At 43.4% G+C, this 14,669-nt stretch overlaps 1 protein-coding gene across 1 annotated transcript in view; it reads left to right on the top strand.

Moving 5' to 3' along the window:
- The first annotated feature begins 9,820 nt into the window (after window positions 1–9,820).
- LOC135524998 (protein piccolo-like) overlaps window positions 9,821–14,669 on the top strand; it is a 115,296-nt gene continuing 110,447 nt past the window's right edge. Inside the window, 2 exon segments of the mRNA XM_064952792.1 lie at window positions 9,821–9,944; window positions 12,915–14,184. Coding sequence (XP_064808864.1) covers window positions 13,123–14,184 — 1,062 coding nt within the window. The 5' untranslated portion in view covers window positions 9,821–9,944; window positions 12,915–13,122.

Here is a 14,669-nt window from a genome sequence, read left to right as displayed (position 1 = left end):
ACCATAGGCTAAATAAATGGGGCTTATAAGCAGACAATTAAAGCTCTTATGAAATTTGATGATTAGATTTCAGAACAGTAGGCAAAATTAAGAGGGGTAAGTAACAAAATGATTAGGGTGATAAACATGGGCTACTAACATCTTACTACACAACATACACTTAGTATTACTTTCTTAGCTACAGTATACATATCTCCCTGGCATATTACATAATTTATGCAGCAGCATACAGGACATTTTTGGACACACATTGTTGTGCTGTGCTCACTTGAACAGAAAGGTTGCATGACGATCCTTCATGGGCAAGTTTTGTTATCCAAATCCGGGATTCTCTGGATTTATGGTGCCTTCAAGACAACTGGGAACTCTGAAAAAGTTTGATCATTGATCTTCATGTCGTAGCGCTAGAAAGAGACTAGAGTTCCTGATTTACAATTCTGAGTTAGATGACCATTCAAAACATATTTCCCAATCAGAGCTTTTTTCCCCGGAATTCCCAGTTGTCTTGAACTCACCGAAGTAAAGTTTTCACAGATCCGAGTTAACAGTTGTTTTGAGTGTCGGCACAAATCATGCTTTATTGACATTATGGCCAATGTTGAATGTTTGTCATCTAAAACTTGGAAATGAGACACTTAAACCCAGATTTGGGACCACACAGCCACTCCGCTGAATAGCAGGCTAGATATTGCTTTGCAATGCTTGCAGTTAGCCACTGATTCCTTCCAAACCACTCATTGTTGAATTTGCGATTTCCAACTTGTCTAATGTTTATGTCCAATGGCCAATGAGCACCGGTACATCTTATCTATAATTTATTTAGATTGTCAGTAGATTGTCAACTTGATTCATGATGATGACTGCTAGCCAAAATTTGAAAGTATGGCGTTGACATGATCAGTCCAATCAAAGCTACCGTAGATATAGCGTGAATTGATGTCATTTTATCTGTTGTCAATGACCTTGAGCCTTCTTGGATGGGCACTTCTAATGTCACTCTATGGCAGCACCCAAGGGGCTTGAATTTTCGAGGTCTCCCTTAGACTTGGCGGTGACGTACTGTCCCCACCAGTGACAGAACACTGAGCTAATCATGGCGCAACTAGAGAACATTACCAACACCTATGCGTCGTATTTTCCACTGGCTGCCCCACCACCACAGAAATTACTGAGCAAGGCTGAAACACCTGCATTTTGGAGCTGCCTTACTCAAAAAAGCAAAAAAAGAAACTGTGTTAGTATTTGGCTTTATTAAGTCAATTATTATTATTTTATTTTTTTTACATTGTTTGCAAACTGATATGTGACACATATTGATGCCAATGTAATATGCCATTTTTTTATTTATTTTTTAGCAAAAGATGTGTGGCTCAAAACAGAGCCCCAGCTGCCCTGAATGATGGGTCACCACTGCCTGTTTGACAGATTTGTCTGTAAATTCCTCCACCCACCATGCACTCTCAATAGCTTACCTCCCTGTCAGTGAAGGGCTGTTGAGTCAAGACTCGAATTGAGGGGGTATGAGAGGGTATGACATAAGCCTACCTTTTATTAAGGAACACGGCAAAAAGCACAGACCCACCCCTTGTTAGCTTAAGATTTAGCAGAAAATAAAAGGCATCCGATTACAAAAATGTATCTATAACAGAGCTTTGGTCTGCGATGCATTATACTAGAAACAAGCTGTAAAATACGTGGGAAAGATGGGGATGTCATTGCTTCGTTTCTTTGACATTCAGAAGCTGATCTAAACTTCTATAGCCGATGAGACAAAAAGTGACTTTGCATGGGAAGTGTAATCTAATTATGTCATTATCAATTGATTAAGCTATTAACTTTCTATACAATAGATGATGTTTAAACCCAGACAGCACTAAGGGAAACGTCGGTAGGCCTACTCTGTCTGCGGAGGAAAGGTAGGCCTACTCTGTCTGGGGAGGAAAGGTAGGCCTACTCTGTCTGGGGAGTAAAGGTAGGCCTACTCTGTCTGGGGAGAAAAGGTAGGCCTACTCTGTCTGGGGAGAAAAGGTAGGCCTACTCTGTCTGGGGAGGAAAGGTAGGCCTACTCTGTCTGGGGAGGAAAGGTAGGCCTACTCTGTCTGGGGAGAAAAGGTAGGCCTACTCTGTCTGGGGAGGAAAGGTAGTCCTACTCTGTCTGGGGAGGAAAGGTAGGCCTACTCTGTCTGGGGAGAAAAGGTAGGCCTACTCTGTCTGGGGAGGAAAGGTAGGCCTACTCTGTCTGCGGAGGAAAAGTAGGCCTACTCTGTCTGGGGAGGAAAGGTAGGCCTACTCTGTCTGGGGAGGAAAGGTAGGCCTACTCTGTCTGGGGAGAAAAGGTAGGCCTACTCTGTCTGGGGAGGAAAGGTAGGCCTACTCTGTCTGGGGAGTAAAGGTAGGCCTACTCTGTCTGGGGAGGAAAGGTAGGCCTGGGGAGGAAAGGTACTCTGTCTGGGGAGAAAAGGTAGGCCTACTCTGTCTGGGGAGGAAAGGTAGGCCTACTCTGTCTGGGGAGGAAAGGTAGGCCTACTCTGTCTGGGGAGGAAAGGTAGGCCTACTCTGTCTGGGGAGGAAAGGTAGGCCTACTCTGTCTGGGGAGAAAAGGTAGGCCTACTCTGTCTGGGGAGGAAAGGTAGGCCTACTCTGTCTGCGGAGGAAAAGTAGGCCTACTCTGTCTGGGGAGGAAAGGTAGGCCTACTCTGTCTGGGGAGGAAAGGTAGGCCTACTCTGTCTGCGGAGGAAAGGTAGGCCTACTCTGTCTGGGGAGGAAAGGTAGGCCTACTCTGTCTGGGGAGGAAAGGTAGGCCTACTCTGTCTGGGGAGGAAAAGTAGGCCTACTCTGTCTGGGGAGGAAAGGTAGGCCTACTCTGTCTGGGGAGGAAAGGTAGGCCTACTCTGTCTGGGGAGGAAAGGTAGGCCTACTCTGTCTGGGGAGGAAAGGTAGGCCTACTCTGTCTGGGGAGGAAAGGTAGGCCTACTCTGTCTGGGGAGGAAAGGTAGGCCTAACTTTTGAAAGTACCTTTCTCAGATTCCTAATGGCTCTCAGATGTAATTATCTGTAAACAGGGACAGTTTTGTTGCAAACAAGACACACTGATTTGCCATTGGAGAAATATGATAAGATAAACAAACATAGGCCTATCTCTGTCCATTCTTGCCTGTAATTTCAGTGATTTATTTGGTATTAAAAATATTCTGCTAATATGTAAAATGATATAGAATTGCATGAAATCTTTATAAAAAGGCTGTTTTCTTGGACCTGCAAATAAAATGATAGATTCATGCAATGCTTTTTTACTATAAAGTAAATATTTTACTCTTATCCACTGTGGTCTGCAAACCCACAACCTTCTGGCCTGCAGTCCTGTGTGCTATCAAAAATCCTGCGTTGCCATGTAAATGTTTACAGGACAAAGAGCAGTTTCTAAAACTGCATATCTATTGGTCTGTCCAATAAGTGAAGGTAAATGGTAGACATGTTCTCTGCTATCCTCTTTGTTTTAATTGTTATTTTTGGCATAGTTTTTCTTTTTTCAAGTATTCAAGAAGGGTTTAGGTAAAATAGATTTTGCTGACAGGAGAGCCATACATTTCAGAGAGGTCTGATTTCATCCATGTAACCCTTATTATCAATAATGTTCACTCCCTTACACTCCAAACAGACTAAAACCAGTAGTATCCATGTTAGTATATGTACTGTAACTATAGCCTAGGGTCTTACAGAATGACATGTACAGCTGAGAACACAACTATATTGCATGGTGCCAGTGGCATTAAGTAGAATTAGTGGTAGTAATACTAATCCCGCTCCTCCTTCTAAGCAGCTGGAGCAGAAGCAGCATTACACTGTACAATCATCCTCAGGCCTCTTATGCTCCATGCATTCTCTCTATCCCTCTTCACTCCTTTCCTCTCCTGCTAGAGATCACTAATGATTTCCTGCCAGCTCCTGATTCGTTCATGTGGTCGAGAGGAGATTAGGGTGCTTGCTCCGCATTATCACCTGGATTCTCCCAGGGAAGTAGGAGAAGAGGGGGAGCGGAAGAGATTGGGATGAGAGGGATGGAGGGAGATATGATTGAGAGAGGGAGGAGGGAGGAGGGGACAGTGAAAATGGCTAGTAGGATGCTGGCCCTTTAAGAGTATTTTTAATATGGCAATAATAATTGGTCACTGTTCAGGAAAACATTAGTAGGGGCATGAGACTTACACTTTTCACTTCCTAAAAGTGTAGTAGAGGGACAGGGGGAAAAGACATTCCACTGGCACTGTAGCAAAGCTTGGTACGTTTAACCAAAGCCTACACTCTTAGAGTTAAGGGTAACTCAAGGAACCCTTGAGCTTGCTAGTAAATGCTGCAAAATTTGCACATTTTGGTTGTTTGAGGGGATCTTAGAGGAACCTTTAAAGGCCCTGTGAGTTCAAAAAAACGGATTTACCTGTGTTTTATATATACACTGAGGATACAAAACATTAGGAACACCTGCTCTTTCCATGACATATCAATCGATCAATCAAATGTATTTAAGCCCTTTTTACATCAGCCGATGACACAAAGTGCTATACAGAAACCCAGCCTAAAACCCCAAACAGCAAGCAATGCAGATGTAGAAGCACGGTGGCTAGGAAACACTCCCTAGAAAGGCAGGAACCTATGAAGAAACCTAGAGAGGAACCAGGCTCTGAGGGGTGGCCAGTCCTCTTCTGGCTGTGCCAGGTGAAATCTATGATCTTGTCAAGAGGTGCGTAACTGGTGGCATGGAAGTCAAACGCAGGAGAGCCGAACTTGGTAAATAGCCGGAGCCGTTTAATGTACATAACTACCAGCATACAAAAATAACAACACACATGGGCACAACAACCCATATCGCACCAGTCACATACACTTACAATAAACAATTCCCGACAAGGACATGGGGGAACCAGAGGGAACATATACAACATGTATATGGGGAATTGAAACCTGGTGAGTGCCACAACCAGACAAAACAAATGGAACATGAAAAATAGATTGATGATGGCAAGAAGAGCGGTGACCGACCGCCGAACACTGCCCGAACAAGGAGAGGAACAGACTTCGGTAGTAGTTGTGACAGATCTCTTATTGCTGTCACTTGTTAAATCCACTTCAATCCGTGTAGATGAAGTGGAGGAGACAGGTTAAAGAAGGATGTTTAAGCCTTGAGACAACTGAGACATGGATTGTGTTTTTGTGCCATTCTGAGGGTGAATGGGAAAGACAAAATATTTCAAGGGCCTTTGAACTGGGTATGATAGTAGGTGCCAGGGGGAGGCAACTCTACAAATTTAACATGATGATTGACATTATTCTAACAGGTGCTAAAAATAACTATCTGAAAGCCACGCCTCCAATAAGCCACCCTTTACACAGGGGTTCCTCAAAGACCCCTTTCAGAGGTGTTCCTCAAGGAACCTTTTTGAACTGGAAAGGTTACCGCTGTGTGGCAATTTTTACAACCCCAAAAGGTTCTTCCAGGCTCCTTTACTTCTAAGAGTGTAAGATGGCTACATCCATCACATTTGGTTTGTATGGTGGTACTGTTATTAAACAAGAACAAGCAAAAAAAACTATACTATAACCTTTTAGATTTAAAATAATGTGCTCGCTATAAACATGGTATTAGTCAAGAATTAAACAAATTAAATATTATACCACAATAGAGGCATGCATAATTCACCTTTACTTGACCAGGGATGAGGGGTCCAATACTGTCCAAAATAGTGAGGCTCTGTTTTAAAATGCATTCCTAGAATTTCTAGGAATTAATTGTATTCATATTCCTGACAAATTCATTCCATATTTATGGCATCAGTGAAACAGTTCAGTGTCACACCTGGTCTCAGTGTCATGGTCTTGTTACTCATCTACAGAGTACTGTTCCGGGTCCATATATTCCCCTCCTCAGGGCAGATGTAAATTTAATGACGCTGGCAAAGTGTATGTGATCAGGTTACTGTATTGATTACATAGTGACCCTGCTCCGATCTGCTCTGTCAGAAACTCAGAGACACAGAGACTCAGAGAGACCAACCAGGAGCAGCACTAGTAGCAGGCATCAGCTCCATGCAGGTTACAGCACCACACCGCTCTGTTCCAGGGAAAGACATGCCGGGCAAAAACTGCTTTGCCTTTCTGAAAGGCAAACATCAGAGGTAAGATACGATAACCTAAGTGTTATGGTCGTCGACACAATTGTGGTTAGCAACAACAACAAATATGTTACATGACACAGAACCTGTACACGGCAGGTGACTATTCAACTATTGATAGGGAATGGGTCATTCAGGACTGAATCACCAAGAATAAAGTGTATGTTTTAAACAACTTTATCTCACAAGCTCACATAGCTGCACTGCTGTCAAATGATGTTTTGCTGGTTTGAAGTTGCAGTCTGACTTTCTGTTGATGTGCTGTTGAGTCAATGATGATAGCCAGCTTAATCCTCAGACAGACTTTAATTAAAATGGGAGAGTGAAAAGGAGGGGAAGAGAGATACAGGCAGTGAGTGAGAGAGAGAGTATGAGAGAGAGAGAAACGTCTTTGTGCTTCATGCTTGAGTGAGCAGTGAAACATTGCTAGTGTAGGCTGGGTTGTGGATCACAGAGGCTGTTTGTCAGAGACGTGCCCCCATGTCCATAACATACTGGGATGACTCTAAAATGGCAGCCAGGTTGATGTAATGACGAGGCCTCAAAGGAAACTCTCTCCTCTCAGTGTCACAGTTATGTCATATGTACTGTAGCTAAAAACTGTAGAATGCAGGAAACTTTAAACGTTTTGTGTATTTTATATTTTTAAAAGAATTCTGAAGTTTGTATTTCCACTTTGAAATTTCTAACCTGATTTTCCCTTATGAAAAATGTATCAACCCCAATAAAAATGTCCATTAATTACAATCTACATAAAAATTCACATTTCCTGTTGCTGCAGATGTATTTTCCTGTTGTAGCGACCAGGTTCGAATTAAGATCCTACATCTATATGGAATGACAAGGCCTACTGCTCATAATTATGTGATTTTGTCAGAAAATGTGTCTGGTAATTGACCAATTTTACTCGGACCTATATCATAAATGCAAATTTCACAGATGAGATATCATTCATATTCCAAACATGAAGACTACTTCTATAATTCCCCATTGCAACCAGCTTTGTGTAAGATAGCAGAACAACAGTCAAACTGACAGTACAGTGACTAATGTCTATTAGTTGTGTACAGTAACAGATGAGGGTGACATTTTGACCCCAGGCCTGTAAGAGGGTGTTATTTAATAATGCTGAAGAATGGAAGTAATTTCAGCCCGAGTGAGCAGGGCAAAGCTTCATCCCCAGATGATTGTGCGCGTGTGTGTGTGCGTGTGTGTGTGTGTGTGTGTGTGTGTGTGTGTGTGTGTGTGTGTGTGTGTGTGTGTGTGTGTGTGTGTGTGTGTGTGTGTGTGTGTGTGTGTGTGTGTGTGTGTGTGTGTGTGTGTGTAAGACATATCTGGTCCTTTCCATAGAAAGAGAGAGAGTCCAGCTTCCTGCTGATCTCACATGACACATGACACAACATTTCTTCATGCCCACTCACCACTTGCTCTGCATCCCTCCCACACACGCACACACACGCATACACACACTCCACTCACAATGATGGACTGTGTTTGTGTGTGTGTGTGTGAGCGAGAGTGTGTGTTTGAAATCCTTGCTAAATCCTGTCCCCCGCTGATAGAGTCAGTGGTGCTTTATTATCATCCTCATAGCAGATGAGTGGTCTATAAAGGCTGGGAGCTGGTTTGCCCCTTGGTGCCACTGCTCTTTCTTCACAGCTCGCTGGTCGGGGTGCCATATACTGCTCTAAGATAGTCAGGTGCCAGATATTGCTCCTAGCTTCAGAATAGCTAGTGTTTTGTGTAGGTCTTCCCATCACTACCATGGAAAATGTTTCACTATACTACCATTTGAGGTATTTGTATGTATTATGGATCCCCATTACTCTTCCTGGGGTCCAACTAAGTTAAGGCAGTTATATACAATCTTAAAAAAACATTTAATTTCACAACACATTAAGTGCGTGCCCTCAGGCCAATACTTCTACTACCACACATCTACAACACAAAATCCATGTGTACGTGTGTATATAGTGCATATGTTATCATGTGTGTGTGTGTGTATGCATGTGTCTGTATGTGTGTCTCTTCACAGTCCCATCAGTTCCATAAGGTACATTTTTACTTGTGCAGCCCTTTTGATTTCAGAAGCTGCTTGATGAGTGTAATAAACAAGCAAAAAGAAGACTGATTTCCTAGACTCAGCATTACTTGAGTATTTCCTCTGAGTAACCCCACCTGAGCAGAGAGAGAGAGAGATAGTGGAGAAGGCCGTCTGTCATCCACAGCCTATCATAGTGACACTGGGCCAGAGAGGATAGCCCAGCAAGTCTCCTCTCATTACATCTGCACTCTGAAAGAAAAACTAATCTGGGACAGGTGCCAGTGTGCCAGCATGTCTAGGTCTGTAGAGGAGAGGAGGGAGAGTCTAGACTGGAGGAGCTCTAGTGTATGTAGTGCTGGGGCCCTGTGGTTGTTGTCTCTTCTTACTACTGAACACTATAATGTTTCTTCTCCTCCTATTACAGTATGTATTTCTCTGGACTAACCACATTTGCTGACGCTGAAGAGCCGTGTCTCTCACCTAAGACCCAGGAGGGATTGTCTATTTTAAAAATGCAATAGATACCAAAAAATTGGTCACAGAAATAGAGGTACTGTAGATTCTAGATGAGCTGTATTGTGGGCCTGTGGGTGTTCTACTTCACTAGTACTTGATGCCTGTGCGAATGTGATGATGGGCCCAGAGATGGCCATATTATGCTCACTATGTAAGCAAGCCATATTAGGGGTGCTGAGGGTGTTTGTCACGTTTTCTTTAACTGATAAGTAGGCCTACTTGTTGTCATTTGTCAGGCAAACATTCATGTATTGTCATTTTGTGCCAACAACATGGTAAATAAAGTAAGAGAAAAGTGGGGATAAGGTACTCAGTTACCTTATGCCACCATATATGGGGACAGTATATTTCACTAGCATGGGCTTCCTGAGACAAAGGCTATTGAAATCAGTTGGAGAACAGACTCCTGCATGAACGTAGATTAATTTAAAGTTTAAGCCAAAAATGGTTTTGCTACAAGTGAAGTGGGAAGAGACACTAATCCAAAGAATATTTTTTGTAAAATATATGATTTATCATTTTTCTTCTTTGGTCTTGAGCACATGGATGCAGTAGTCAGTGATTATTCTTTGCACATGTATTCAATCAATCCTGCACCTATTGGAAATAACCCACTGGGCACATCAATTCAGAATCATAAACACAACCTATTCGGTCTAGGTTTCAAATGTCTGATATAAGAGCCCAAGCATGATATAATATAATTATCTGCCTGACCAAAAGGCCAACCAATGAGCGAGATAATATGATGCATTTAATTGTTCTTTTCTTTTCTTCATTAGGATCCCCATTAGCCGACGCCAAAGGTGACACCTAGTCATACTGGGGTCTCAAAAAGCCATTACAGACAAAATAGTTTACAATTTACATACATTTAAAACATGAACATTATTGATGAGAAATGCAAACATATGGCGCATGCATGCGATAAATGTTTTTTTTTATCGTTTAATGTGTGGCTGCCGGGGATAAGTCGCCGTGTGCCTTTAATTGAAATGTTCCTGCATGATGTATTGTGATTAACTGGCTGTCAGAGGGTAGCGCATGCGTATGCAGAGAGGCGGAATCAGTGGATGCTGTAGACTTGCGTTGCTCTGTGCCCGCCATCCCTCCGCAGCCAGGCAGACCGCAGAAACTGACAAGAGTAGCCGACTGACGGAGGGCTAAGCCAAGATGGGACGAGACATCTGGTACGACAGAGCCAGCACAACAACAGGTAGCATTTGCGTCTTGTTTTTCAGAGAACCGTGTGATGTACATACATCTGTTTGATAAAGTGCCCGCGAAGGGTGAGGAATGCTGGACTGAATTATCCTCGGGAATGCCTCTGGCAGGGGGTTTCTTTATGGTGTCCACAGGGATGATGGCGGTTCCGTTTTTTTTAATGTATTTTTATATTTTTTTTTAACAAAAGCTAGACTACTAGATGGAGGCGAATGCAGGTGTAAGCTAAGGGTGCACATTGCTTCGTCCCGCAACGAGACATTGTTTACAGATGGCTCGTTGCGGAAGCTTCCGTAGCCTGGCGTCATTTGGCTCGCTGCGGAACAAGCAAGGACGCACCGAGCGAAAAACGGCTGAGCGAGGGGGTTCCTCCATCTCACTGCCGGGAGGATCGTGGTTTGAGAACTGTCATATTTAAGATCTGGTAGCCTACTCCACTATGCGGATTGCATCGTGTATACTCAAGTAGAGTTGCAGCTAATACAGCCTGTCTGTTTGACTTACCGACTGATGCAAAATCACGACCATGCGCGGAGGAGATAATAGGTTAGACCAGCCGTGTATCTATTTAAACTCGCATTGGCGACTGCCATGTCATTACTATAATGTTTTAATCTGATATCTAGGAAATTATATAAATATGTATTTCCATATCAGAGTTTAGTTCTCATTCATCATTTGTTGTCTCCTGTCCTTATGTGCCTGCGGTTTCTCCAGAGAGCACCAGATTGTGTGTGTATGTGTGTGTTTACTCGGGTTTCCGCTTTAAACCAGACTTTGGATTTAATTTCCTCTACAGTAATACTGGCTGTTGGGTGAAAGCATTCATTCGCCATTTAATGGGGCTACAGAGGTCACACGTTTTATAGTGGCAACAAGCCTATGGGGAACGTGATACATTCTTGTGTAAATATGAATGTGGTTATAACCTCAGTACTTGAATTTGCTATACAGACTCCGCCTCCCATGACTGTGTAGGACCGTGGTCTGTATTGTATTTCTGGTTGAAAGGGATCTATCTGGCTTGATTATGTATGAAACCGTGATGGCTCTATGCTGCTGTCCATGGTGCCGAAAGCCCAACAACAGCCCGTGCTGAGTAAATCAAACCGAGACGCAATCATTAAAGCCTCAGCTGAAAGCACGCGACAATTTAATTTGCACATGATCATCGTTTTCAGCTGAGATATCGGTCGACAGTTACTTGGTTTTAATTTACATCCATGTGCCACATAATGTATATTCATATCCATTATGTAATTATTTAAAATATCAGTTCATAAGACACCACATGCTGCGATAACATGTTTGCAAAGAAAAGCATAGGTACACTGTCGAGATTCTTGACAAGGGTCATATTACATTATGTTTTTTTTTACACCTTTCATTGCCTACATTTGTTTATTGTATTTTAGTTAGTATATTGCCAATTTTAATATCGAAATGTAAGATGTAGGGTACTCACTATTCAGCATGTTGTTGCCACATGACAAAAGATTCTCTCTCTCTCGAAAAGGTTAACATGTTGCATGGACAATCTGTTGCCATAGCCATGCAGTAATTTATGAATATGTGTATTTTCGATGCAGCATGTGAGAAGACAGTGGTGTATCAGGGTGCAGAGCGGTAATAACAAACAGAACTCAGAGACATTAATGGCATTATGTGACCTGTGTCCTCATTACTTTACAATATATCCTGAGATGTTGCTATTTGTTTACCATCCTCAGCCTGACTGGGGCAGCATGTTTAATCAGAATATTGTTAATGCTTTCTCTTTCCCTCACCCCACCTCCCTTCCACACTGTCTCTCTCCCTTACCCCTTCTCTCTCAATTCAATTCAGTATACTTTATTGACATGGAAAGTCAACACTTACATTGTAAATGTATACATATAGCGATGGTGAAAGGCAGGAATATGCTAGACTGTTTGTAATTAAGCATTAATAATGATAGTGATTGTCATATTAACAGGAAATACAACACATAATAAAGAATAGGCAAATATAAGTAATCACACTATACTTCTCACTGGCTGTCCCACAGGTTGTGGCACGAGGCCACACATTTGGCTGCTAAAACACAGCATTTTGGTTTGCAGATCTGTCTCTATCACTTCCTGGGGGCAGCATGAGCACAGCCTGGCCTCTCTGGACAGCCAGGTTTGCCTGTGATGACTAGTCTCCATGGCCAGGCTGTGATCAGTGAGTCTGTACATAGTTAGTGTTTTTCCTACATTTTCTATCATTCACAGCGGTCAGATAGTCTGCCACCTTGCACTGTTTGTTTAGAGCAAAAACATTGTTTTTGTGGTTTCTTTCCAATAGGTGATATATTTTATTTGTGCCCTGTGATAATTTGGTTGGCTTGGTAGTGGTTTGTGAATTGAGACTCAGGACCATCTCGCTGAGGGGACTTTTCTCCGTGGTCACCTCTTGGCAGTTGAGGGCTTTGTAATGGTAGGAGTGGTGGGTCACTTGTTAGCAAATTATTACAACATTTAGTGGCTATTTTTAAAATATTAATCAAAAGAGGGAATTGGCTTAATTCTGCTCTGCATGTGTTGTTTGGAGTTTTTCTCTACTCTGAGAATGCTCTTACAGAATTACAGAATGTAGGATTTCAATTGGGTGTTTGTCCCATTTGTCAAATACTTGTTTTGTAAGCAGACCCCACATTTCACTCCCATACAGTGCAATTGGTTCTATTATTGATTTGAATATTTTGAGCCATATCCTAATTGGTATGCCTCATTTTATAAATATTTTAATGGCCTAGAAAGCCCTCTTTGCTTTGTCTTGCAGTTCATTCATGGCCAGGTTGAAGTTCCCAATGGAGCTGATTTTTTGTCCCATATATGTCTTTGTGTGTGTGTTCTATAGGGGTGAATCTGTGTGTTTCTCTCTCTCACACGCCGCTCCCCTCCCCCCCTCTCTGTCACCCTCTCTCTTGTCTCTGTAGGAAGTCTGGTGTAGAAGCTGAACCAGAAGAGAGCCCAGGCAGCAGTAGTAGCAGCGACAGCAGTGGTGGGGCGGTAGATGCCCTCCCCTCAGCCCCAGGCCCAGTTCCTCCCCAGGCCCCTTTAGGAGAGAAGAGAGAGGACAGCTCCTGCTTTGACAGCTCTGTAGACTCCAGTGAGGAAGAGGAGGACAAAGAGGAGGACCCTGCCATGTTCTCTAACTTTCTAAGCGGGGCCAACCCCCTCAGCTCTGTCTCCTCTGCTGTCAGAGGAGGTCTTTTTGGGGACAATGGGGAGGTTGACAAACAGAAAGCAGGTCCTCAGCTTCCTGGGTCAGTTCCTGGCCCTGCGAATGCCCCACAGCAGCAACAGGGAGGACCCCAGCTGCAGGGGAACGGTCAGGCTGGTCAACCAGCCAAACCTAGTGGGCAGCAAGCCCCCGCTAAGGGTGAACCACAACAGCAAGGACCTCCTAAGGGTGGTCCACAACAGCAAGGACCTCCTAAGGATGGTCCACAACAGCAAGCCCCTCAACAGCAAGGACCTACAAAAGGTGTACCACAACAACAAGCCCCCCAACAGCAAAACACTGCTAGGGGTGGACCACAACAGCAAGCACCTGATATAGGTGGACCGCAACAACAAGGGTCACCTAAGGTTGGCGCTCAGCCACAAGTGTCCCCTAAGGGTGTACCACAACAGCAAAGACCTGCTAAAGATGGACCCCAACAGCAAGGGTCACCTAAAGTTGGAGTTCTGCCACAAAATCCTAAGGGACCACAACAGCAAGGACCTGCTAAGGGTGGACCCCAACAGCAAGGATCCCCTAAGGTTGGAGCTCAGCCACAAGGGTCCCCTAAGATTGGCACTCAGCAGCATGGTTCCCCTAGGACTACACCACAGCAGCAGGGTTCCCCTAGGACTACACCACAGCAGCAGGGTTCCCCTAGGACTACACCACAGCAGCAGGGTTCCCCTAGGACTACACCACAGCAGCAGGGTTCCCCTAGGACTACACCACAGCAGCAGGGTTCCCCTAGGACTACACCACAGCAGCAGGGTTCCCCTAGGACTACACCACAGCAGCAAGCCACTGGTAAAGCTGGGCATCAGTCTAAAGCCGGACCTATGGCTGGAGCTAAACCCCTGTGCCCAGTGTGTAACACTACCGGACTCAACCTACACTCCAAGGAGCCACCCAACTATAACACCTGCACACAGTGTAAGACTGTCGTCTGCAGCTTCTGTGGCTTCAGTCCTCCTGACTCTGGCGTAAGTAGAGCTTAATTCCAGAATATACAGTATTTAATACTTTGTTATTCATTTATCATTATTAAACAGTAGGACAAATATTTATATTTTTGACCTAGGATCACCTTGTAGCATTTGTATGAATGACTGTGTCAAATTTGTTTTGTATTTTTTTGTACAGTGGAGAATTGAGCATGCTTGAGTCTGGCAAGTGTGGTTTAATAAGTCAGTGTATTAACTCTAGTTACCACTTAGCAGGCTGCTTTAACAGAGTAGACTGATTTAGTGGCAGTTCATTCAGCATGAGGCATTGCCCACTGCAGTCATTAACAGAATGTGAAGGTAGTGTTGTATGGTAAAGACAGTAGCAGTAGATAAAGACACAGTGTTACTTTAATATTCACATCTATTTTTTACGATAAGTCATAACCTTCATTATTTTATATATAGTATGTATCTAGTATGGATTAAGGATTAAGAAAAAAAACATAGATATATTGATTGCA

The sequence above is a fragment of the Oncorhynchus masou genome, chromosome 31 (assembly GCF_036934945.1).
Source record: "Oncorhynchus masou masou isolate Uvic2021 chromosome 31, UVic_Omas_1.1, whole genome shotgun sequence".
NCBI lineage: Eukaryota > Metazoa > Chordata > Actinopteri > Salmoniformes > Salmonidae > Oncorhynchus > Oncorhynchus masou.
Note: the sequence above shows the minus strand (reverse complement) of the source record. Positions and strands in the feature narration are given on the sequence as shown.